This window comes from Lynx canadensis, chromosome F1, assembly GCF_007474595.2.
Source record: "Lynx canadensis isolate LIC74 chromosome F1, mLynCan4.pri.v2, whole genome shotgun sequence".
Classification (NCBI taxonomy): domain Eukaryota; kingdom Metazoa; phylum Chordata; class Mammalia; order Carnivora; family Felidae; genus Lynx; species Lynx canadensis.
This window is the reverse complement of record NC_044319.2, coordinates 28,339,697-28,367,430: the sequence shown is the minus strand read 5'-3', so window position 1 is coordinate 28,367,430 and position 27,734 is coordinate 28,339,697. Positions and strand designations below refer to the sequence as shown.

At 38.9% G+C, this 27,734-nt stretch overlaps 1 protein-coding gene across 3 annotated transcripts in view; it reads left to right on the top strand.

Moving 5' to 3' along the window:
* Positions 1-27,734, top strand: part of KCNK2 (potassium two pore domain channel subfamily K member 2) — a 127,770-nt gene that overhangs the window by 66,810 nt on the left and 33,226 nt on the right. For all 3 annotated transcript variants that reach the window (XM_030303018.1, XM_030303017.1, XM_030303016.1), the window contains exons 4-6: positions 1,088-1,248; positions 4,316-4,502; positions 17,496-17,635. In XM_030303018.1, the coding sequence (XP_030158878.1) occupies positions 1,088-1,248; positions 4,316-4,502; positions 17,496-17,635 (488 nt within the window). The remainder of the gene's footprint in view (positions 1-1,087; positions 1,249-4,315; positions 4,503-17,495; positions 17,636-27,734) is intronic.

Here is a 27,734-nt window from a genome sequence, read left to right as displayed (position 1 = left end):
TGGGACGATAAAGTTACTGGTAAAAGGAAAGGATTCTCCGGGCAAGATAGCTCTCCCTGAGAGGGAAGAGCAGGAAATCTTATTATGTGGATCACCTCATCTTCCTTTCGGGGTGGGCAGAAGATGAGGGTGTGATGGAGAGGGCCGGCGTGGTCCGCCACACTTTGGCTCTGATAGGAAAATTCCTGACCTACTGGTTAAGGTTAGGACTAAGGCTACATTTCTGGGTGAAGTTGCAACTGCAAGTAGATTAGCTATGAAGCCCCAGTTTGGGGATTCGGTCTAAGTGGTGCCATTTTGGGCCCACTTTCATTTCATGGTTTGTTGTTGTTGTTGTTTTAATTTTTTTTAAGTTTATTTTTATTTGTTTTGAAGACTTGGGCAGTGTGAGTGGGGGAAGAACAGAGAGAGAGAAGACAGAGAATCCCAAGCAGGCTCTGTGCCATCAGCGTGAAGCCGACATGGGGCTCGAACTCACAAAACCGCCAGATCATGACCTGAGCTGAAACCAAGAGTCAGATGCTTAACCCCGGGGGCCCCTAGGCCCCTTGTTTTATAGCTGGGGTGCCGGGGTCAAGAGCACCTGGCTCTGGGGTTCCCAAACAGACCATGTCCGGGCACTCTCTGCTGACAAAATCCAAAGGCAGAGAAATGAGTGGCAGTGAAGCAAGAAAGAAATTTATTTCAGAGAGGCCAACGCTGGGAAGACAGAGGACTAGCATCTCAAAGACTGCCTCCACAGGCCAAAAATACTTGCAGGTTTACTTACACAAGGAAAATGTGGGGCAAACGTGGGTGGGCAGGCGCAGGTAGGCAGTGAAGGTTAAATGGATCATTGTCTTGCGGTCAATTACAGGCAGGGTCTTCCTGGCTCAGTTAAGACTTTATCGCTTGAGGGGACAGTTACAGTCTCCTGCCTGTGGCAAGTGCTAGGCCGGAAAGAAGAATCCACCCAGTAAGTTTGAGGTCAAAATGGAGAGACCCAAAGTCCTGGTTCAGTTTTCTTGTTTCTTTTTAACAAGGTCATATGTTTTAAACTATTACTCGTTTATAATCAACTAATTTTTTTTTTTTTTTTTGTATTTAGGATTTGGAAATATCTCACCGCGCACAGAAGGGGGGAAAATATTCTGTATCATCTATGCCTTACTGGGAATTCCCCTCTTTGGTTTTTTGTTGGCTGGAGTTGGAGATCAACTAGGGACCATATTCGGAAAAGGAATTGCAAAAGTGGAAGATACGTTTATTGTAAGTATAATAGACTTTTAACTACATATGTTGTTGAATTTTTTAAAATTAAACTTTTCTATCACCTCAGGTACAGTTAGACATTCAAGTTATTGGGTTTTCCATAACCTTTTATGCATGTAACTCACTGCATAGTTATTTTTATATTTAATTTGAATGAGCAAATTAATGCATGAGAAAAACCCAAAAGTACGTAGAAATAAAGTAGAAATTTGACAGCCCTAGGTTCAAATTCCAGATGTCTTGCTGTATTCTCTCTTTTTAAAAACACATTTGAATGTTTATTTTTGAGAGAAAGAGAGGGGCGGGCAGAGAGAGAAGGAAACATAGAATCTGAAGCAGGCTCCAGGCTCTGAACTATCAGCACAGAGCCCAACACACGGCTCAAACCCATGAACTGCAAGATCATGACCTGGGCCGAAGTCAGCAGCTTAATCGACTGAGCCACCCAGGCACCCGGTCTTGCAGTATTCTCTAAGTTAGCTATTTTACCCTGAAACCTCCCTTTTGTCATTTCTATGATGTGAATAGGTACTGGTGATGGAGACATCACTCTGAGAATTAGAGAGAAAAATAAAAGCTTCATGTAGCTAGTAAATACCTGATGATATTTTCTCATTTAAATTTGCTTTGGTATCTTTTTTTGTTGCTGGTGGCATTCTAAACTTATATAGCCCTTTTGTGAAGGACATCATATTTAGCAAACCCGATAAAGGCGATCCTGTAACTTAATTCAGTGATGTCACTGATAGAAACTTACCTAAGGGGTGTAATTCAGTAGAACCACAAATAATACACTCGACAATGTTCATCACTATATTATACTCAATAGAAAAAATAAGTAAAATGAAAATGCTTTTATTAGAATTATAAATTAAAGATAGTAATAAGACCACTATGATTACAAGCTTCTATTCTTGAAGGAAATTACCAAGAAAATGGTTGCATGAGAGGGTGGGATTATAAATGATATGTTATTACCATCACCACTATTACAAATGCGTTTTACTTATTATTCAATAGTGTTTCATCTTTTCACAAACATTTCAACAAAGCATTTTACATTTAATTATGTTGATGAAATAAGACTACTGAATATTGGTTTTTCCATATATATTCCAGTTTTCAGCATTAGTTATATTTTATATTTCAGTTCACACTTCACCCTGAGGTAGTTTTACAGTTAGAATGGAGTAGTATGGGGATTCCAAAATATGAGTGTCATCCTGTTTGGGGTATTATACTTCTCTTATATTGATATTTAAAGTATCTTGCATTTACATTAATTGAGAGGGAAGATTAGTGCCATCAACTTGGTAATGCTGAATTGTTCATTCATTCAACAAATTTTTTTCTTAAATTTTTTTTTTAATTTGAGCATAGTTGACATACAATATTGCATTAGTTTCAAGTGTATGACTTAGTGATCTGACAAGTTTAAACATTATGCTGTCTTTGCCATAATTGGGTATAGCAACCATCTGTCCCATTACATTGCTATTACAATATCACTGGTTTTCTTACGTCGTGCCTTTCATTCCCTTGACTTATTCATTCCATAACCGGAAGCCCGTATCTCTGTCTCCCCTTCACCCATTTTGCCCAATTCTCCCTTTCCCCTGCCCTCTGGCAACCATCAGTTTGTTCTCTGTATTTATAGTTCTGATACTGCTGTTTGTTCGTATATTCATTTGTTTTATTCAACGAATTTTGGGTTGCCTACTGGATGCCAGGCAACGTTTTTCATGCATCTACATTGGGGCATAAAACACATAAAACACATAAAACACCCGGTGGTGAATACATGACAGTGGTCATGATTCCACACTTAGTACTAACCACTGTTGTGAGAACTTTACAAACACAAATTCGTCTAAATTTCACTTATGTGAGAAGGATGGTGGACTAGAGAAACTTTTTTTTTCACTTTCCATTCTAATTGGTTTCCTAGATCGTTATCTCTAGAAATTTGTCAAGTTTTAAAACTTAGTGGTTTTTATATGGTGGGGATGCGACCTATAATTTTAATAGCAGATAGGAAAGATCCAGTTAGAGATATTTAGCCTCTGATGAAGATCCGGAGATAAATTGTTGTATGTACAAACATATATACAAATATGTTATACTGAGGAGATTCCTGATAAGAGAAGAAGGTGAAAAAATATGGTTACTCTGAAGACAGCTGTCATGAAGGGGTATTGAAGATTTATCCTTGCCTCCATGTCATGTTTGATTTATTCCGTTGTACAATTTAAAGCCATAGAAGAGAGAGATAATTCATCTGGTTCACAGGGAAATCAACTGTGGCCATTAAGTCTGTGAGCACTTCAGTTGAATCAATTGAATAATGATAGGAAAACATACAGGGAAATTTTTCATAAAATTAATAATTTTTATCAATTATCAGTAGTCAATATTTAATTTTTTAATGTGTATTTATTCCTGAGAGAGAGAAAGAGACAGAGACAGAGTGCAAGCAGGGGCGGGGCAGAGAGAGAGAGAGACAGTATCCAAAGCACATGCCAGGTTCTAAGATGTCAACACAGAGCTTGACGTGGGGCTCGAACTCACAAACAGCAAGATCATGACCTGAGCCAAAGTCGGACGTTTAACCAACTGAGCCACCCAAGCGTCCCATCAATAGTCAATATTTAGTTAACAGTTCACTTTTCTCTATTTTGCTATATTTCCAGATTATGCTTGGCTCGCTATCAGCAGTATGCCTATAGGATAGAAATATTTCAAAAGAAGTTTACATAAACAAGGAATGATGTAAATCTCAAATTGTATTCTCAGAGCAAATGTAATTTATTTTGAAAGTATTTTACCTGTTGTAAAGCTATGTAAGGGTAAAGTGGCATCGTCATGAGCATTGATTGCTTTGAGTTAGGTGTGTTCTCTCCAATTTTTATAAGACAATTGAAAATTAATCATGAAAGGGAAAAAAATAACATCCTTACTTGCTAATTTGTTGATAGCTGTGTGTTAGGTTAGCTTTGCAGGTGCACCAATAATCAATAAATCTCCATCAGTGTCTCTTTCTCGCTGTCTTCACTCTCACCCATAGAAGTGGAATGTTAGTCAGACCAAGATTCGCATCATCTCAACCATCATATTTATACTGTTCGGCTGTGTACTCTTTGTTGCTCTGCCTGCGATCATATTCAAGCACATAGAAGGCTGGACTGCCCTGGACGCCATTTATTTTGTGGTCATCACTCTAACAACCATTGGATTTGGCGACTACGTAGCAGGTAAGTTTTTCCTGGCACCAACAGTACTCGCCTAACCCGTGTCCTTTAGACTTTTTGCTTGGGTTCACAGCACAGCACAGTGTGTCTGTCTTAATTTCCCAGGCCTGCCTTAATAAACAAAATTCCCCAAACTGGGTGGCTTTAAACAAAAGAAATTCATTGCCTCACAGAAGTTCAAAATCAGGGTGACAGTAGGGGCACGATCCCTCTTGAGACTCTAGGTGGCCTTCCTTCCTCCTTGTTTCTTTCAGCTTCTGGAGGAGGCAATCAGTTTCTGCCTGTCCTGCCCCATTATTATCCCTGCTTATGACGTCACATGGCATTTGTTCTCTCTGTGTCCCTGTAGCTGTGTCCCTCTTCTTATATGGGCACTGGTCATACTGGATGGAAAGCCCACTCTACTCCAGTATGCATTCAGATTAACTAATTACATCTTCAAGGACCTTATTTTTCCTATAAGGCCATGTTCCAAGGTCCTGGGGACTCACATACCATTTTGAAAGACGATTTAATCCGTAACAGTGACAGAGACAAAAGATAAGTCATTCTTCTGTGACAGTGGAGGTAAGCAGAAAGGTGCAGTTGAACATTTAGATTTCATTCTAGGAAAGAAATATATGTTGCTGTTTGTTCAGAATCTTATATTCCCACCTTAGTTTCAGAAACCAATCTGCCCCTTAATTTTTTTTGTTTGTTTTTGTTTGTTTGTTTTTATTTAGTGTTTCATGAATTCGAGTTTAACTTCTCTCTGCTCTTTTTACTTCAGCCTTTTCATGACTTAGTTTTAAAAACACCTGCAAACTTTAGAAGATATTCTAAGCTATTTTCAAACCTTCTTTTCTCTAAGATATTTAACTCCTTTAATTTCCAGTTCTCAGGGAAGTATTTTTCACCTTAACCAAAGTGGCCACATTTTTTTGTTTTGTGTTTTTTGATATTTCCTTTTGTACATGTTATTACAATTACAGTTTGCTTTATTGTTTTATCTCTTAGGTCTTCACTTCCTATCATTTTAATTCTTTCTTTACCATTCATATTATCCAGTTGTCATTATTATTCTAACTCCAGTTTTCAATAAATTATAGTAATGATGGTAAAAGTAACCATGGTGATGTTCTATCATGGACCATTTTGACTAGCTCTTGAAAATCTAAACCATTCTTTTTTAGAAAATCCGAGTTGAAGTATTAGAAAATCATGCTAAACACTATAGTAGGAATGTGCTCTTCAACTTCCCGGAATAAACTCACCAGCCTAATTTAATTTTTTTTTTTCAACGTTTATTTATTTTTGGGACAGGGAGAGACAGAGCATGAACGGGGGAGGGGCAGAGAGAGAGGGAGATACAGAATCGGAAACAGGCTCCAGGCTCTGAGCCATCAGCCCAGAGCCTGACGCGGGGCTCGAACTCACGGACCGCGAGATCGTGACCTGGCTGAAGTCGGACGCTTAACCGACTGCGCCACCCAGGCGCCCCAGCCTAATTTAATTTTAAGAGAGTTTTATCCTTTCTGGCTGTTTACTGTTCTTTCTGATCCCAAACTTCTTACTTACGTGTTTTCAGAGAAAAACTGTTTTGCACAGTTCTCTAATATCTCAGAGAAGCCTGATGGTTCATCTGTTTCTATTGATTTGTTAATTATAGTTGAGCCTGGCAAAGCCCCCCTTTCTAGGGAACATAGGTCCTTGAAGGTGGGGATGTTTTCCTGAAGGAAGCTTTGCTTTTGGTCAGAAATACTGTGCACATATCTCTGTACCGGATGGAGGCCCCAAAAAGGGGAGGGTGCATCACTCTGCTGGAGATCCTTTAGTTTTCTAATTAGCAAACTGTAGGCAGAATAATCGCAGACATTTGTAGCTCCTTAGAAGACACGCTTCTGCTCTAAAGCACCCAGTTTTCTAACCTCTCATGGAAGGTGTATGATTGGCTTAAGTAGAAATAGAAAGTGCATTAATGTAGGAGAAAGGAAGACACAGTGAGATGATAACAAGATTTAGACTTGTGGTATGTTAACCCCGGTCTCTTGTGCCACTTGATAAATATCAAGTCTTATAACAGCTGTGGCATATACAGGTATTAATGCAAGCTTTGTATTGCATGTGTTATTTTCATTTTAGTTTTTAATTTTGTATGGTAAGGCAATATTTTGTTTCTTTTTCCACTTTATTGAGATAGGATTGAAAATAAAATTGTAAGATGTTAATAAGTATACACCGTGGTGATTTGATATATGTACATATTATAAAAGCATCTAGTTCATCTAGTTAATTAACACATTAACACATGCATCTTCTCACCTATTTATCTTTTGGAGGGGGCGGGCGGTAAGAACATTTAAGTTCTACCCCTAACATTTTGATAATCTAATACACTGCACATATTATTTTAAGAAATTGACTGACTACCAGTCCAGTATGTGGCCTGGTCTGGTTAAAAAACAAAACAAAACAAAGATTATAAATAAATTTTAAAAAGTGGGTAGAATCCTAAAATAATGTTGTATTTGTGACCACAGTGTAAAATGGCTTAGAAAAAAGAACAAATATTTTTACTTTATGGTTTCGTAGAAGATGAAAAAAGAAAACCACCTTTTTTTTTATACTAACCTTAAGAGATCAACACTTGGAAACTGGCTAGATGAGCAGTTCACTGAGAACATCTTACGTGTAGGAGTGGGGACCCTAAATTCAGACTTACGGCACAACACTGTAGGGGAGCATGGTAATAAAATGATATCTGTGCGCCATAAGTGGAATCTAATAAACACCCGTTATTACTAAGATTTTATCATATTGCACCCCTTTGTAAATCCATTACTGTAATTTTATTTCTGCAGAGGAAATAATAAAAACTCACTAGAAATATGCCTTGCTTGGGGCGCCTGGGTGGCTCGGTCGGTTGAGTGTCCGACTTCGGCTCAGGTCACGATCTCAAGTTCCGTGAGTTCGAGCCCCGCGTCGGGCTCTGGGCTGATGGCTCAGAGCCTGGAGCCTGCTTCCCATTCTGTGTCTCCCTCTCTCTCTGCCGCTCCCCCGTTCATGCTCTGTCTCTCTCTCTCTCTCAAAAATGAATAAACGTTAAAAAAAAATTTAAAAAAAAAGAAATATGCCTTGCTAATAATTAGCAAAGGAATTTGATGGGATTCAAGTGACAAATGCTGAGAAAGATAAATTAGAGAAGAGTCTTCACATGCCAGGTCCTTGTGCCCAGGGAGTGGTTTTGGAAGGAGTGTGTACATGAGGCAGATGTGGCCAAGGCTGGGTAGGAAATGTGTACTCTTTGCAAGATTCTTTGGAAAAACAAAAACCTCGAGTTCTTTTTTTAAAGGTCTGGGAAAAGAATTGCCTCACTTAATTCAATAGAGTACACACAAATAGGTTTTGCTTCTGGGTACCTTGTGGCTGTGGAGTAAAAGTTAGCTATTGAGCAAAGTCAAGTACCCCTTCCGGGAAGTATCGGTTGCTTACTTTCTAGAACCTTCCCTTTTGAAGTGAGATGTCACTACAGATAGTAATCTCGCTTAAAGTTGGTGTTTTTGCCAAGGAAAAGTAGGAGGCACTGCTCCAACTTAAACCTCCTCATCTTTCTGTTGGACTATAAATCTCAAAAGAACACAAGGATATCCCTCCTGCAATGCACGCTCCCCATCTGATGCCCTTCTCAAACCTGCAAACCCTGCTCGGAATAGGATTAAGGTTTAATCATGTTCTTGTGTTGAACCCCTTTGAAGACCAACTAAAGAACATACTCTTCAAACTGATATTATTAAAGGAAAATAAGAAATTTTGGAGAGCAATATATAAATTGTTTAGGATACAAGTTGTAATCTTGGTGTAAATATTAGAAGCATCTTGAGAGCAACAAGTAAAGATGTGATGTTCTGAACCAGGACTCTGGAGCACAGTGCTCATCTCCAGGGTATGAGCAAGAAAGTCCATGCCAGGTGTAATTTCTGCCATGGGAAGCAGACAGAACAACTCCTGTTTCGATGTATTTGTAAGCCTCATTCCTTACTTTTTACTTGTTATATGTCGTAGTGCCCATGATGTAATTTGTAAGAACATAATAGATTTCTAATTCATAAATAAACATGCATTTAAATTTGCATGTGCAAAACCTTTTCACTGTCGGGGATATTGAATCAAAAGTATTTACAGATCACTGGTAAAGACAAATCAACACAGTGTTTAGGTCTCATTGTGTATGTGACTGAACAGAGAAATTCAGCATTTAGTAATTTTTCTGCAAGAAGAGACCGGAAAATTAAAAAAAAATTAATGTTTATTCATTTTTGAGAGACACAGAGAGACAGAGTGTGAGCAAGGGAGGGGCAGAGACTAAGGCAGACACAGTATCTCAAGCAGGCTCCAGGCTCTGAACTGTCAGCATAGAGCCCCACACAAGACCCGAACCCACAAATTGTGAGATCATGACCTGAGCCAAAGTCAGACGCTTAACCGACTGAGCTACCCAGGCGCCCCAAGACCTGGAAAATTTTAATTTTATATTTATATTTATGCAAGGGAGGTGTTTTAGTGGCTGGCTGGTTACCTTAGTGACTGGTGTGTGCTCCCTCCTGATGGCCTTTTTTGTTCTTTCACTAGCTTTCAATGTTCTAGAACTAAAATGGACCCAAGAGGCCACAGAGTCACTCCCACACTTATTTTACACATGAATAAACAGACCCCCATTACTAAGACCAGTGCTTGCAGACTAACCCTTCCTAAAAGGCAAGAAGAAACAATGTCAGTTATTTAGCAAAGTGTTGTTTTTGCAGTGCCTATAATTTATAATCAAATTATAGAGGTAAGTTAAAATTAATGGCAAAAATTATGTTTGAGAATTAAGTGTTGATTTCCTGCATTCTGTTTCTTAACTTTTGCCATCTTATTTTCCATTTGATGAAAAGTCTGGGGTGACAAGTTGTTAAATCATGCTTACCTTGTAGACTGAGACCTAAATCATCCCTTCACTAAAACCTAAGCAGTAGGGGCGCCTGGGTGGCTCAGTCTGTTGAGCATCTGATTCTCGATTTCAGCTCAGGTCATAATCCCAGGGTCATGGGATCAAGCCCTGTGTCAGGCTCTGTGCTGAGCTTGGAGGCTGCTTAAGGTTCTCTCTCTCTCCCTCTGCCCCTTTCCCCAACTTGCATGCTGTCTCTCCCTAAAAAATAAAATAAAACAAAACTAAGCAGTAATATTAATTATCTGGAAATGTGTGACAGATTGAAATCTGTTCATTCAGGCTTGCCTCTATGACTGGTCTTTCAGGTCTATGATTTTTTTAAAAAAATGGTGCTTCTTCAAATTTGGAGAGAAGCCATATAATTACCAAATTAAACACAATTTAAAGTTCTCCCCCCCACCACCCAAAATAAAATTCTTTTCCAAAGCTACTATCTCGTTTATATATACTATTAGGGTAAGAGTGGGTCAAGCAAGTCAAGAAGCACATTTCCACATCTTGTTTAGAAGCTGCCTGAAGAAGTTCTCAAAACACACCCTTTTTCACAAACTAGGTTTGTTCATAAGATATAATTTGAATGAGTGAAAGCCAGATGACAAATTACAGTTTCACAAATCAGTGTCCTCACATTACCTGCTCTTCTAATAAAAAACAAAAATTTTAGCCAAAAATATAGATGTTCTAAGACATCCTCATGGTTGATCTTAGGAAAACACATTTTCCATCAGAGCATAAATTAATTTAGCCATCCAGATATGTCTCCTTGGAATTTGGATCAATCTTTAGTTGAATAATGAAATTTTCCATATCTCACAGGTGGCTATTGAAAGTGTAGGGGCTAAGGACTGGCTCTCCCAAGATGGGCCACTATGCCATAAAGATTATTTTGAGTTAAAAGTAACCAAAACCCACCAGATGCAGGAAAAGCCCTCTGCCTCCCCCTCAACTGCCTAAATATATTGGAAAAGAGAGCCTGTCCCAGGAAGAGAGCTATTAACAAAGACTCCCCTTTACCTAAGAAACTTACCTGCATAATAGGACAACCTTTGTTTTTCCAAACATCTCTTTCTTATCATCTTCCTGGTAATGATCTTCCTCCCCTTTGTGTCCTTAGACCCCTACCCCTCTTCTTAGGTCATATAATCTTCATGTTGCTTCACTGTCTTTGAAATTTCACGTCTATGTGGATTCCCTGCCCATACACCTATTAAATTTCCGCTGTTCAATCTGTCTCATGTCAGTTTGATTCTAAGTCGAGCTAGAAGGACCATAGGGCAGAGGAAGGGCCTCCTCCTCAACAAAGCTTACTGAGTTAATCAGGCTTTAGGCTTAGTGCCGATATGCTCCTCTAAAATATAATTTCGGACTTTCCAAGGTAAAATTCTTCTGATACTTTTACCTTTACTAAATTTTTATAAATTTTCCCAGTTGTATAATCATTTGTCTTCATTTTTTTTTTCTTAGAAAGAACATATTTGCATATCTCATATTAAGATTTAAGTTTTCTTGGGGCACATGGGTGGCTCAGTCGGTTAAGCGTCTGACTCTTGATTTCAGTTCAGGTTATGCTCTCCCGGTTCATGGGTTCTGGCCCTGTGTCAGGCTCCCTGCTGACATCATGGAGCCCGCTTGGGATTCTCTCTCCCTCTTTCTCTGCCCCTCCCACATGCTCTCTTGCTGTCTCTCAAAATAAATAAATAAACTTAAAAAAAAAGAATTAAGCTTTCTTGGAATTATGTTTTCAAAGTCATTATCAGAAATGAAGTTTTTCGTAACCAAACTATTGATTTTCCTTATAACTGAAAACATGAGTCATTTGGTGGAGTGCTCAGAGCTTGCTGAATGGAAAGGCAATTTATCATGAGAACATATAAATCTCTGTTGAGAAATCATAGCAGGTTTTTTGGTTCAAAACAGTTCTAACAGAGACCCTTTAGAGAACAGTCCTGATGTTGCCTAATGTTTTGCAACTATGTCAGTGGCCAGCTGTTGAACTGATCAATAACACTAAAAATTTTCCAGGACTTCAGTGGGTAAGAAGGAAAGTAGCTGATGAGGAGTGAAGTCTACTGAATGATGAACAGTCACCACTCCCACCACAACAATGTCTCAGAAAAATCACTTTTATCAGAAAGGGAGGGTGTATGTGACTGCTAGGGGAGATGTATTATATTCATCATTCATTTATTTATTCAAGTGTTTAGTGAGCACATACCGGGTATTAGACCCTGTGCTTATATTGTGATAGTGATAATAATTGCTCTAATTCCTTTTCCTTTGGGACAGAATGTTTGAAAATTGGGGGCAAAAATTAAATAGGGAACTTTCTTGTCTTCCTGGTAGTCATTCTGTTTCATAATATAGGAAAATACTGCAAAGAGTCTGGTCACCCCCAGATTCAGCCAGTAACTCTCTGAGAACTCACAAGAGAATGGATGGTTGTCTGCATGATGAATTAAATAGGATTTGACTCAAATGGGCCAGAAGTCCTAGGACCTGGGGGCAAACCAATAAGTTATTTAACTTTTTAGGATCTATATAGAAACATGGTGGAAACGTGTGCAGGATAAAAATGAGAAGGAAAATATTCAGTGATTGATAGTCGTGGCTTAGTGAGATAGGCAGTAAATTGTACTAAATATAATGAAAAGGGCTCCAGATTGCTCTATAATGAGACTTAAAGGTAGCTTCTAGGAGTAACAATTTTGTACGTCTTACGTACTCTAGGTTTCCATCCATGTGAAGGAAGAGTGAATGACAGTGTATTGATCTTTCTTTCTGATCATGAAACTACTGCTCTTCTCATGGCTATTTTCCTAATTTTAGATCAAGTACCTAGTAGGAAATGGACAACATCTTGAATGCTGACATGGAAAATCCCAAAATATAGGTTCAAATGTTAGACTTAGTTAACTTCTTTTGCCTTTTGTTTTTCTGACTTAATAGCATATGAGAAGTTCGGCTTAGTAGGTGAGCTGTGGTTTAGTACTGAAGTCATACTTCCATTTGTAAAAAAAGAAAGCAGAGTTTGCAACGTTATTGAAAGAGCCTCTTAGTTCTTAAAACCCTAAGGAGAGTCTTCATTCAGTTAAATTGCCTTACTATCAAAAATATATATACTAAAGCAGAAAATAAATTCCCCCTTTTATATTAAGGCAGGCTAGTTTTATTAATAAAAGTAAAGCTAAACAAACAAAAAATTAAAATCAGTATTTCATATCTAAACTAAAATGCTTAAAGACCAGGTAAAGAAATGATGCCCATTTTCTTTAGAACAAGGTTCTATGTCCATATCTATATTCTGTAAAACAAATATAATTTTAAACGAGAGGAGGAGGGCATGGAGTTGATGACTTGAGTTCAGAATGGCTAGATGATTCTTTAAATCCAGGATTCTCCTCTTCCTCTTCCTTCTCCTCTTCCTCTCCATCCTCTTCCTTCTGCTTTCTTCTTTATAAATATTCTGTGATTCAGGAGCATCTCAGAGAAAGAAAATCAAATATAAGTATCTCAGAGAGGGCATCGCATACTCAAGTTCTTTAGAGAACAATAGGGCCGATTACTAGAAACTGTTGGAATGAGGACAGAAGCATGGTAAGGAGGCTTCTGAAAAAATCGTGCTTATCTTCAGACCCCTGGTTTTTCTAGGTAAGACCATTGATGGGAAGGCTGGGAAGAGGCATACCTTGTTTGACTTAGTGTCTCTAGCCCTAGCTAAGTCTCCACCATGCAGTTTGGACACAAAAGGCTGGTGGATAAATGATAGCAAGGACCGGAACTGAGACCATAGGTGACATACACAACTTGGTTAGTGGGAAAAAGCCTGTCTTTTGGAGTGAGGAAGCCCTGGTTTTGAATTCCAGCTCTCCTACCTCCTTTCCTGTGTGCCCTGACACATGTTATTTTACCTGCTAAGACTACAACTTCTCTATTGTAAGCGGGACACTTACTGTTGGTTGGGATTTCTAGGAGCCAGTACAAAAACCGGCTTTTACTCCTGAGTTCTGAACAGACTATAAAATGGCAATTGAATTATTAGCTTAATTACTGATAAGGGCAGCTGGAGATGTGGCTTAAATCTATGGTGAATGGTCTTACTAAAGCCCTGTCCTAAATCAATGGACACATGAGGAATTCGAACACAACTCCCTTAATACCTGCTCCCCACCCAGGGCGTTAGGATGGAATGATTTCATTTAGATGGGCAATCAGGAAGTCTTACTTTTCAGTCTTCTCTCAATCAGATTGTGAATATTTTGGAAATCAGCTGAAATGAGCATAGACTTGGCTGTATAGAACTACCAGGGCCTTTATTTAGAAAAAAAACAAAAAACCTGTGTGTGCCTGCTATATAGCCTCATGGGCTGTTCTGCCCCCTAACCAGTAATTCTTTGGGGCCAGGTAGGAGATGGCTTTTTTTTTTTTTTTTAATTTTTTTTTTCAACATTTATTTATTTTTGGGACAGAGAGAGACAGAGCATGAACGGGCGAGGGGCAGAGAGAGAGGGAGACACAGAATCGGAAACAGGCTCCAGGCTCTGAGCCATCAGCCCAGAGCCTGACGCGGGGCTCGAACTCACAGAACGCGAGATCGTGACCTGGCTGAAGTCGGACGCCCAACCGACTGCGCCACCCAGGCGCCCCAGGAGATGGCTTTTTTAATGCTGGATGGAGAGATTGTTCCAAGCAAATTCACTATTGCTAAAATGGGTTCCTAGCAATAATGCCATAAATAACAATAATAATAATAATAACAATAATAAAGTTTTCCTGACCTATATTTTTAGTAGTTTAATCTGCTAGATAGATTTTGACTGATCTCCTTACTTAAGCACTAAGGAGACAGCCAGAGAAAAATGGCGCCATCACGTATCATGGGAGTCAGGAAGAGACTTATTTTAACTACTTGGAATAGTTCATAAGATTCCTGAAACCTTTGTACCTCCACCCCTCTTTACTTATTTTTATTACCATCTGTCTATTCTCCTATAATGATTAGCCAGGAAGGTCTGAAAATGGAAAGGACTTGTGCACGTATTTTCAGTGGCAACAAAGAAAACAGCAGTGAGGTGACTGTTCCTGCCAAGTGGGTGAGGAACCCAGGAGGGGAGGGTGGGTTGTAGCAGACTGCAGGCTGCAGCTCAGGAGTCTGTGGAAAGAGGGGAAAAAATGATAAGGGTGGCAGAATAGAGATGGGGGTGGGGGGCACAGGCAGCAAATCCAGGACAGAGACATTACCCGAGGTTCTGAATAAGCAAAAGACCCATGTACAGGTTTCCTGAATGTAGCTAGACTAAAATTAATGCTTCCAACAGCCAAAAAAAATTTTTTGTTGATGTTTCCTAATTTAAAAATAAGACCAACAGCCCCTTTTAAGCAAGTTATCTTGACATTACAGATATTTTAATTTGGATTCTTGCATCAAGCGGATGGAATAGTGTGGAAATTAATTCATAAATCTTAGAGAGGACTTATGAGTTGTTTGACAACACTCCTGTATACATTTTTCCTTAGATCATTTGCCTGCCGGTATTTCATTCCTAAGAGCAGCAGTTGAGAATGGGAAGCATTCCCCACCCCCACCCCCAGGCTTAGAATCCACCAAAACTTGTGGGATGAACATTTTACCCAAATATAGACCTTTCAGTGATTAAGCTAATTTACTCTTTTCAAACTGTGACATCCTGTTTATAAGAAAGAAGACTTATAAAAAGTCATCTTGAGTATGAACTAACTTTTAAAATCAACATCTTGGTGAACTTATGTGTTAAGTGAGTCACAGCTATTTGGATGAAGACTTTCTGGTTTTGAAAGAGAAAGTACTCGGAAAAAAATGTCATTTTGGTTTCTTTGAAATGGAAACATTTGAAAAATGGAATTCGCTAGAGAGCCTATCGTATAACAAGTTTCCACACACAACTTCTTAAGTCACTTCTGTAAATTTGTAGAACTGCATTCCCCGTGGGCCAACTCTTAACCATCATGAGATGCATTTGGCCTCCACAATCCTTCCCAGAAATGGTATTTTTGAAAATTTTACACAAGGTAAAATTTTTACCATATTTTGAAGGTAATATTATTTACTTTGGAAACTGTGCTTTTCAGATTACTCTTTGTCCCCAAAGAAAGCTGAACTTGTGTCTGTTACTTGCCCAAGAGAAAAATGTTCTCTTTTTACCCTGACCCTTTGATATTTGACAATGTCATTGTGGGCAACTCATAGTCTAATATATATATAGTAATGCTTCTTTTCGACTTTGTATTTGACTTTCATGCATACTTGCTATTTATCAGCTGTTCTTCCGAATGGACGGATTGAACCTTTGTGAATGGAAGTACATCTGTGACCCCTCTAAGCATCTAATCTCCGTGCTGTTGATACCACAATCCTGATCTCTTGCTCTGCCCTGTTGAACGTTAGATCTGTATGTAAGGATCCATCCTTCACCTGTTGGTACCACAAGCACTTTCAAACCTATCATGTACCAATTTGAATTACTTTTTTTTTTTTTAGTCACTATTCCTTCCCCTGTGTTTCCCGTTCAGTTACTGTCATCATCTCCCAAAAGAGGAGCTCTGGTCATCCTAGAGCCCTTCCTTGATGATGCTGCCTCTAATACCTTTTCTTTCCATTCCAGCCCTAACTCAAGCGCAATAACCTCTTGGGTAGTTCAGAACAAAAGTTTTTCATGAGACTTTCCTTGTGAACCTGCCTTCTCTGCTGCTGGATCTTTCTGAGCATAGGGTCAAACATGAATATAAGACTTATCACCTATGGACTTTACCTCCACGCCATCGTGTTAGGAACAAGTTTTTGCAATCTGACACAATTCACTTTTTCTACATTCCTCTCTTCTACCCATCTACTCCCTGGCCCCCATCCATATGGAGAGTTAGCTACTAAAAGTCCTTTGAATATGCCGTGTATTTATACACTGAACTTTTCTCTGTTTTGATCTTCATTACTGAAGACCCCCTTTTCTCTTCTTGCCATTCCCCTTCCAGAAGTAAAAATCATTTCTTCCATGTCCTCTCACAACACTTTTTTATTCTTATTTGCTATCCCTTGATCTACCCCATTATGGGAAATTGTCTATGTGAGGCTTTCTCAGAGTAAATTATGAATTTCTGCAGAGAGAGACCTGTTCCTCTCTGTTGTGAAGAGAAGTAACTGTTTTCAGTGTTGGGGAATTAATAAGTGCCCCATTAATATGTGCTGAGGTAGGGATGTGTTGAAATGTATTCAGATTCTCATAGGTGCAGCTTTTGTACCAAATGGATGGAGAAGCAACAAAGATTAGAGTAAAGCAGAAGAGGTCCTTTGCTAATTTTGTCTTGACAGCTAAGGATTTAAATTTGTGACCTGCATGGGAATTCCTCTAAAAAGTCAGAAAATAACAAACAGCAATATCATCTGCAAATTACTATGTGTTCCATTTAGACCCACTGAGGCATTGTCTCAGGCATTTGTTATCAATCCATTGTATTGGTGATTTTAGAATAAGAGCCACTTTCTGACCAGGTTGACTTTGTATTGATTGGTAACCATGTATTGATTGGCAGTAATGTAAATACGCTAAGGCAAATGCATACCCCAAAAGGTGTCATTTCTGTCTTCTACATGTTCAGTAGATGTGGAAAGAGAAACCAGTACACATGAAATAATGAACCCCTAGACTAGCTAAACAAAAAAAGAAATCTAGAACAAAGAAAAATCATTATGACCTAGAGATGTAATGAACAGTCTCATTAAGAAGAACCTAGTGACTGAAATATAACACTGGATGCTGGATGTTAACTTACTGGAATTAAGATAAAAACTTAAAAAAAAAAAAAAAAACTTGTGACTCATTCTTGAAAAATAGAAAAGGAGAGGAAAGAATTCCATATGAAGACAGTAACATGGATCAATTGACAAGATTTCTGTTTTGCAAGCCAAAATTCAGTTGGTACTTTTAGCAAATATCCATATTAATTACTTTCATGAATATAAAGTTATTTTGTCCTGCTTTATTTTTCTCACACAGGTGGATCGGATATCGAATATCTAGACTTCTACAAGCCTGTCGTGTGGTTTTGGATCCTTGTAGGGCTCGCTTACTTTGCTGCTGTCCTGAGCATGATTGGGGACTGGCTCCGAGTGATATCCAAAAAGACAAAGGAAGAGGTAAGAATTAAGAAGTGTGCAAAAACACTCCTATTTAGCTAATTCAGTACAAATTATTTTTCATCTTTTTTGACATTTATTGTTTACAATAATGTTACAATTATGTTTGACTTCATTGTTTACAATAAGTGTTACTTAAAATGTTTAACATTTATGTTTGGTGTATATTTGCTGTATGTTAAAGTATAATTCAGTTAACAAATATTTGCTTAACACCTCTGTGTACTAGATGCTATCAAGGTGCTGAGGCTAATTTATAATGAAAAAAAAGATGTAATTTAAAATATTTTCTTCACCATTTTTTTTCCTTTTTCTTTTGTTTTATTTCTTTTTTTTCTTAAGGTCACAAAGTAAATGTTATTCCATAAAGAGAAATATAATAGAAAATGTTTATGTCAAGGGGCGCCTGGATGGCTCAGTTGGTTAAGCATCTGAGACTTCGGCTCAGGTCATGATCTCGCAGTTCGTGGGCTCCAGCCCCGCGTCGGGCTCTGTGCTGACAGCTCAGAGCCTGGATCCTGCTTTGATTCTCTGTCTCCCTCTCTCTCTCTCTCTCGCTCTGCCCCTCCCCTATTCACACTCTGTCTCTCTCTCAAAAGTAAAATAAACATTTAAACATTTTTTAACAAGAAAATGTTTATGCCAAGATGTCAATAGCATGAAGAAGTGAATGTGTCATGTAATATTGAATTTTTTAACTATATTAAATTTTTCCTCCTTTCTTATGTTGCTATAAATGTGTGCAAGTACACACATGTATGCACACATATGTACCCAAAGCTGTATGCCTTAAGGCCAGTTTCCCTGCGTACAGATTTCAGGTGTTCAAAAGATACCCTTTTACCTATTTTGTACAACTATGCATACAGAAATGAACATTAGAATCTTGACTCAAGAAATTTTGGAAAGTTTAAAGTTTAAATCTTGATCTTGAAATTTTATACTTTGGAAATTACATTTTGATTTCATGTTTATAGACCCAGGAGTATTATCAGTTTGAAGGACACAGTAGTGTTTTATTATGATTTCTGTATTTTTAGTTTGTAGATTTTAGCCAACTCTACCACTTTTTTGAGAAAAACAAATCTGTAAAACCTTCAGTTATTACATCCATTATCTTCCTTTAATTACCCCTCCATTTCATTATCTGGTGTTCATATGCTAGGAGACACCTGGTGTTAAAATCTTAATACAGCAAAGGTGATTCTTTAAACATAAACCCAAGAGAAATAGACTATGATAGGAAATGATAAAATTCATTTCTCTCTACAAATACTTTCTTGAAACTCATCAAGTCATATAATTTGTTACCAGTACCCTAGGTGTCTATAGTAATTAGAAAGACTGTAAGTGATTCAGCACTCCCTTCATGGGTACCATATTTCTCAATTAAAAACTCACATAGTCTGTATGCATTAATTTATATCTTAGCTGCACCATAAAACCAAATATTTTATTATAAACAAATCATGAAGATAATTTGCTTGACATTCTGATTTAAATCATGTGAAAAGTTCTGCTTAGAACAGGACCCCAGTTGATTCACCTCCATCTTAGACTTTGCGTGTGTGTGTGTGTGTGTGTGCGCGCGCGCGCGTGCACGCACAAGACAGAGAGAGAAAGAGAACGTGAGGGAGAGAATATTGTAATTGTTTTAACTTTGGTGTACTTTTAAGGATCTTGAGATGCTACAGGAAAAAAGGAAATTGAAGCTAAGAAATGTTTCGGATAACATAGCTAAAAAGAAAATTTCTCAAACCTGTAGCCATAAACAAGATTTTAAATGGATTTTTAAAACACACACAAGTATTTATTTTTTAATTAATTAATTTTTAAAATTTGCGTATAGTTGGCACACAATGTTGCATTCGTTTCAGGTGTACAACGTAGAGATTCAACATCTCTACACAAGCATAGCTACCGTCTGCCACCATACAACGCTGTTACGAGATCACTATGTTCCCCGTGTGGTACTTTCCATCCCCGTGACTTACTCATTCCGCAACTGGAAGCCTGTACCTCCCAGTCGCCTTCACCCATTTTGCCCATCCCACCCACCCCCCTTCCCTCTGGCAACCACCAGGTTTTTTTCTTTGTATGTGTTGGTCTGATTCTGACAAGCATTTATTTTGTAAATAAAATAGAATTGAACCGAACATATCTTCTTCAGATAGATAGGAGACGTTTTGTGAAAGACACATACACACATATTATAAAAACACTATATATTATATACACACATGCATATACACATCCTAAGATTATTATGGATCACAGTCAAAAAGCGTAAAAGCCACTAAGGCGCATATAGAACAGAGGGAAATTTTATTTTTATTTTATAGCATAGACTATGTGATCAGAGTTTGAAACCTGTATTATTAAAAACCAGGGCTTTGTGTGATAGGACTAGCTGGTACAAAGCCTGAATATCCTTTTCCAGAGTAATGAGATAATGATCTGCAGGAGTCCTGCCATCACACACATGAATGATGAGGGGCTGAAACAACAGACATTTATTTTCTCACGGTCCTGGAGGCTGGAAGTTCATAGTCAATGTGCCAGCAGGCTTGGTTTGTGGTCAGATCTCTCTCTTCAGCCTACAGATGCTGCCTTCTCCCTGTGTCTTTACATGGCCTTTTCTCTGTGCACGTGCATGGAGAGAAAGCTCTGGTGGCTTTTCCTCTTCTTTGTAAGGACATATGTCCTATCAAATCAGCGATGCACACTTATGACCTCATTTAACCTCAATGACCTCCTTAAAGGCCGCATCTCCAAATACAGTCACATGGAGAGTTAGGGCTTCAACATGTCTTTAGAGGACACAGTTTGGGCCATCACACCATCTTTTGAAATACATTTAAATTTCTACATGAACTGGCTTGTGTAACGTGAAAAACAAGTTCATGTGCCTTCTTATGAGTGATCTTCGTGATTCTCAAACAGAAGTATGAGATGCGTCACCGTGTTTTCGTGCTATTAAACAGTGAAACATAGTAAACATTGCTTTTTTCTTACCACAAGTCTCTTAGCTTTCACTTAACCTTTTGAGTAACTTGTGGTTTCTGGTGACTGCATCTGCAGAAAGCTCATGTGAGTCAAGGCCATGAGCGAAAGTTAACTTGAACCCTCCCGGAGCTGCAGCCACAGCTGCTCTGGACAGTGGCGCCAATTAAAATGGAGCCATCGGTTTGAGCAGATGTGTGTTTTCTAATTTATTTAAAATGCAATGTAGAGGGTGGGAGGGAGGGGAGGGTGGGTGATGGGTATTGAGGAGGGCACCTTTTGGGATGAGCACTGGGTGTTGTATGGAAACCAATTTGACAATAAACTTCACATATTGAAAATAAAATAAAATGAAATAAATTGCTCTAGGAAAAAAAGAAAGAAAGAAAAGAAAAAGAAATAAATAAAATGCAATGTAAAGAAATGACAAAATTGGGTTACAAATGCAACAGGGGAATGGGACAGACGATTTATAATTTACCTACAGATTATCAGAGCCAAAGTTTTTACAAACGAAAATACTACAAACATTTCTACAGCAATGGAAGAAGGATTATTAGATCATTTTAGTTTTGAAATAACTCACTAGACGGCATAATGGAATAAAACACAACTAAATACAATCTAGTCATCTTAACATAGATGAAACGTGCGTGCTGGGTGACTGTTCACTCTGGATTCCTTACCTTCTGTACCTAAACCATTCCAGATGCTGTAACCTCTACAAACTTCCTACATTCCTAGAAGCAACAAGGTTATGTCTGGCTTTCAGTTTTGATGAATAAAAATGCAAATCTTTATTTTTGATAACTTGAAATTTTCCCTATTAAAAAATGTTAACTAATATAGAATATACAAAATAATACATAGTATTAAATTTCCAAGTGATAATATTAAAAACATTCTTTCCCTGAATGAAAATATTTTGCCTACCAATGTCTCCATTACATATTATTTTTTGTTTTGTTTTGTTTTTGTTTTCTGTATTCTTTTTTTTTTTTTTCAACGTTTATTTATTTTTGGGACAGAGAGAGACAGAGCATGAACGGGGGAGGGGCAGAGAGAGAGGGAGACACAGAATCGGAAACAGGCTCCAGGCTCTGAGCCATCAGCCCAGAGCCCGATGCGGGGCTCGAACTCACGGACCGCGAGATCGTGACCTGGCTGAAGTCGGACGCTTAACCGACTGCGCCACCCAGGCGCCCCAGTTTCCTGTATTCTTGTAAAAAAACTTTTTTAATGTTTATTTTTGAGAGACAGAGAGAGAGCAGGGGAGAGGCAGAGAGAGAGGGAGACAGAATCTCAAGCAGGCTCCACACTGTCAGCACAGAGCCCAGTGCAGGGCACGAACTCACTAACTATGAGATCATGACCTGAGCCAAAACCAGGAGTCGGAAGCTTAACCAACTGATCCACCCAGACACCACTGTTTTTTGTATTCTTAAACAATGCCATGAGTATCAGTTGAGTATAATTATAGACCTTTACTCATATGTGGCCTTATTTCGGTTTTTTTTTTAATGCTAAAGCATATTGTTTCCAATGATGACTAATTTTAATGAAAATATTATGGTCAGGAATTAGAAAAAACGGGTTTTGATGAACATGCTGAAATGAAGTATGTTAGTATAGCTGATGCACCTGAAATATTTGCAGAAGAAATTAGTTGAAGCAACACTGCATTATTTCAAAATGTCATATATAATTACAGTTGATGTGCATTCCTCAAGGATAATAATAATGACCTCTACAAAAGTGTTTACTTGTTTCATTATCTTTAAAAGTTTAATGGAGAGGGGCGCCTGGGTGGCGCAGTCGGTTAAGCGTCCGACTTCAGCCAGGTCACGATCTCGCGGTCCGGGAGTTCGAGCCCCGCGTCGGGCTCTGGGCTGATGGCTCAGAGCCTGGAGCCTGTTTCCGATTCTGTGTCTCCCTCTCTCTCTGCCCCTCCCCCATTCATGCTCTGTCTCTCTCTGTCCCAAAAATAAATAAACGTTGAAAAAAAAATTAAAAAAAAAAAAAAGTTTAATGGAGAGTAGGCATAGGTTCAACGCTAAGAATTGGTATGACCAATGATCTTTTCCTGTGAAGCCATGTACCCCCTTCTGAAGAAATGATGTTTCCGTTTAGAAAATAAAGATTATTTAGGTATTCTGGATAATACAGTAATACCGCTGAGACAGGTGTAATAAAAGTAAGATGTGACCACAAAAGTCACAAGGGAAATTTTTAAGCAAGCACAGAATAGCACACCCTTATTATACATAGTTTGCTACCGTTCACCTTCCTTGAGTTTGACACGCCTGTGATTTCTGTAGAGTTCTTGTATTGATGTGTATGTTCCCGTATCTGGAGTGTTCCTGTCCATAGGTGAGATGAACACCACCACAGCCCCCACCACAGAACGCCAGTGTTGTCAGACCATGTGGCACTACAGCTGGCCGCTACAGAGTGGACAGCCGAGCATCACTTCTTTACCAATATCATGTGGTTTTTTTTTTAAGTTTATTTCGAGAGAGAGAGTGTGGGAGGGACAGAGAGAAAGGGAGGCACAGAATCCCCAGCAGGCTCCGCACTGTCAGCGTGGAGCCCTATGCAGGGCTCGAAGCCATAAACCTGTGAGATCATGACCTGAGCCGAAACCAACAGTCACTTAACCGACTGAGCCACCCAGGTGCCCTGACCAATATCCTGTTGTTGACTCTCTGGAGGTGTTCGTGCAAATGGAGACGCTCACCTTAGTAGGTTGGCCTTACATCATAGTAAGAAAACTGCCTTTGGTGGGGAACTGTAGTTCCAGAAGCCTTTAAAGGCTGTGCCTGGAACTTCTTTTGCCCCAGGGACCTGAGAATATGGAGGAAGATGGTTTTCTTCTTGTGCCTAGCTTGTGGCAGCATGTGGTCTTGCCCTAATCTCACTCGGGATGGCGATGCCTCCCTTCTGTGAAACAGCTGGGACTCGGCAGCAGGATTTCTTGTCCCGGATTAGCAATTAAAGAGTATTTGTGGCCTGAGTCCTGGAAGAGTAGCAGCCGACCACTTTCTTGTAATTTTGTTTGGGAGAAGTGCTTTGAATACGAAAGGCTTTATATGCCACTTGAAATAGGTTAGGCTTTATTCTGAAAACCTTGGAGAACCACTGGAGGATTTTAAGTACGTGGAATGAATGATCTTGTCAACAGTGAGGAAGATGGATCAGAAATGAAGCTGGATGCAGACGATCATTCAGTAGCGATGATTGATTGCGAGAATCCAGGTTCTGTACAATGAAGACTCTACGGTGCCAGCAGGATGGGGATGAAAGCACGGGCTTCAAAACTATTTGGGGGGTAGAAGGAATAGAATGTGGCAACCCATTAGCTTTGGGCAGTAAAGAGAAAAAGAGGATGACATGTTTCTGGCTTCCGATGGAATTACGGAACACAGGAAAAGGAGACATTCTGGAGGCAGAATGAAGATGATTTGGACACGCTGTCTTTGAAGGGCGTGTTGGATGTCAGGTGGCTAATTCAAGTGTGAACAGTGGTAGAAGGATGGGAGCTGGAGAGATAGTTTGGGGGGTCATCACTACATAAATGACAGTGTAAGTTGGGAGTAGGATAAATTCACCTAATCGAGATTTGTAAAGTAAGCCAACAAGAGAGCTAAAAATGGAACCTGGAGTGATACCTTCATTTAAGGTGGGGGAGGGGGGTGGAATACAGACACTGTAAAGGACTGTTTAGCAAATAATATAGTCAAATACATTGATTGACGATAGGATCTGTTGGAAGGACAAAAGAGTTGAGGTTTTGAAGAGAGGATAATTGAAGTGATGGATAAGATTGGCTAAAGACAATGGGGGAAGAAAAGGAATCTAAGGAAAGCCTAATGCAATAACATAAAATAGGTAAGTAAAGTAACTAGAATTCCCTATGAGGTTGTGCTCCAGGGGCACCACTCCTGTAAAGAAAAAAAATGTAAATATTGTCTTGGAATGGTGCCATGCACTGGGCATACTCTAAGATAGATCTTTGGGCACATCAAGCACAATTCCCAAGAGCCACATTCAATGTTTTCTTATGGAGATAGGAGCCCTCGGAACACAAATAAAAGAAGATTGTGTGTCTCCACTGCTACCTGGGTTGAGCAGTGTTAGCAGCCCTGATCCTGGGTACTACTGGGCATGCACATGTGGTAAGTATGGACCGTGATGGGGTGGGAGGTGAGCTGTGACAGTGAAGATACTGGAGGCGTGGAGACCAGTTAGGAGATTATTTAACATCTGATTCATTCCTAAAGCATTCATTCCTAAAGCATTCATGATCTCAAGGCTCTGTGCTGGGCATGAAGCCTATGTAAAAACAAGATAAAATAAGAAAGACTTACTAAGTACTATATGACGTGTGCTGCATTAGGTTCTGGGAGTAACTCTTCATCGGTGTTAGTTTGAGGCTGGTATCCTTATTGGGAAGATCCCATGGGTGGTGTATTTCCTAGTTGATATTTACAATTTTGCTTTTACTTTCGTTCTAGAGGTGGAGAAAGGAGTTTTGACTAAGAAGGTACTTAGTCTCTGATTAGTTTCTAAAAGAGTCTGCCTTTACTTTTTTTTCCTTTCTCTTCCCCCATCCCACCTTTCCAACCTTCCTTTCTTTAACCTTCAAACAACATATCAGACTTTGTAGTTGTTGCTTTGATTTCCAACATTGGGGAGAGGGGCATTTTTTCTGGTCTATTTTTATTCTATTTTATGTGTTCTCTGTTGAGATACTAAAATAATCATAAATGAAGCTGGACTATGGATACAATATACAGTAATCGTAGACATCGCAGGTTTAGATTTCAATGCATATAACTGGTTAAAGGGTAAGAATAAAATAAAACAGAGGCAGGCAATACCACAAAGTGTTAAGATACGCAGATGGGGCACCTGGGTGGCTCAGTCAGTTGAACATCCAACTCTTGATCCCAGGTTGTGGGATCAAGTCCCACGTCAGGCTCCATGCTGATGGTGGAGTCTGCTTAATATTCTCCCTCACTCACTCTCTCTCTCCCCCCTTCCCTCCCTCCCTATGCCCATCTCACCTGCTTGTGCTCTCTCTCTCTAAAATAAAAAATAAAATAAATAAAATAAGGCAGATATAAAGGGCCCTACTTTTCTATCCCATGGGGAGGGAGGCGCCCCTCACTGTACTATGGGGAAGAGCTCAGAACAATCAGACTTTGGGGTGCCTGGGTGGCTCAGTCGGTTGAGCGTCCGACTTCAGCTCAGGTCACGATCTCGCGGTCCGTGAATTCGAGCCCCGCGTCGGGCTCTGGGCTGATGGCTCAGAGCCTGGAGCCTGCTTCCGACTCTGTGTCTCCCTCTCTCTCTGCCCCTCCCCCGTTCATGCTCTGTCTCTCTCTGTCTCAAAAGTAAATAAACGTTAAAAAAAATTAAAAAAAAAAAAAGAACAATCAGACTTTGAGGTCACGTGGTGAACTCTGCCTGGTTGTGCTAAGGAGACGGGTCCTTCTCATTCCAGGTCCAGCTACCTACTTAGTAAATAGAAATTTGGAAAGTAGAATAAAAATAAATAAAAGAACAAATAACAATGTAAAACTTAAATTATGTTTTGAGGTAACAGTAACTTTTTTATACCAGTACATCTCTAATTTCTAAATGAATTTTATGGACAGCCATTTCTGTAGAACCAAGACCCCAAGTTATGTCTCTGGTTCATCTCAGGATTATACTGCATACCATGAACCTTAGCGGGTACAACGTTAGGAAGTCCTTACCAGTCAAATCATATGCTGAAAACAAAATAAGATTTGAGAGTAGTAAAAATGGAAATACTTTTCTTCTACAATATACTTTATTTCTTTTTCAATATTAAATGAGATAATGATGCAAAGTGCTCAGCTGTCTAATAATTACTATGAAGGAAACTGAAGCACAGGCGGTAAGATTACTTGCTTAAGGTTATAAAGGTAGTAAGTGTTAGAATAAGTAATCAACCCAGATGGTGTAACTCCGTGGCCCAACCTTTCTGCCTCGCTGCCTCCCAAGGGCCAAAAAGTTAGTTGTGTGTTACCGTTATCGTTCTTTTTCTCTTCTTCTCATGTGATATGTAGGTGATATCAACACATTGCAAATAAGTACCCAAATCTGACCCATCTTCTACTGTGTATCTACAGAGAAGGGCTTTGTGAATTTAGTTTGGTCACTGGTTGTGTTATGGGTCAGGTCAGTGATCTCTTGAAAACTAAAGTTTTAACTAAAGTTTTAACATTTTTTTAAACCAATGGAAATGATTTGTATGATTTCTGAAAAGTGCATGGGCTCTGAAGCCCTTAGAAGAGATTTAATACATCTTACCTATTTGCTAGCTTTGCAAACCTCACCAAAATACCTAAGCTCTCTGAGTCTCCGTTTTCTTATAAAGTGAGATTTAACCTCCTTTGTGAGGCTGCTTTATAAAGACTCAGTGGGTAGAGTGGGGGGTGTGGCTGAATGCTTACTAGATGCTTGTTCTTTTCCTCACGGGTCTGTGAAGAAATTAGCATCAAACTATTTTCACAAATCAAATAATTGTATAAAGTTCTAATACTATCAATACTAACCATCAGTTCAATATATATCATTATGTATTATTCTAAAATGCTGTGAGTGCTTATATGTCTAAGTGTCTCTCATCTGGTTGAAATAAAAAGTCAACATAAAAGAAGAGGTAAACAAGGAACCATTATGGGTATACATATTGCTAGAATTTAAACACAAACCCTGAGTCCATTTGAAAAGTCTAGGAAAAAGTAGGTGCAAGAATTTCAAGTATGTTGGGTGTTCTCTGGACTTGAAAACTAGGTTCTGCACTAAGTGTTCCTTAAATCTACCCACATTACTATTATCTTAATTCTTTTCTTGAATTAAAGCTGTAGATTTTCTGGTGTTCTGACGTGTGGTCTGAGGAAGAATCCATTTGTAGTTTTCCTTTTATTAAACCGAGAAAGAGTAGTTCAATTGTTACTTTAAAAAAAATGCAGGAATATTCCTTTCTTTTTTTTTTTCCTCCTTTAGATTGAACCTTTACTATTTATAAATTGCAACTTCTTTTTGCTTCAGGTATTTCACA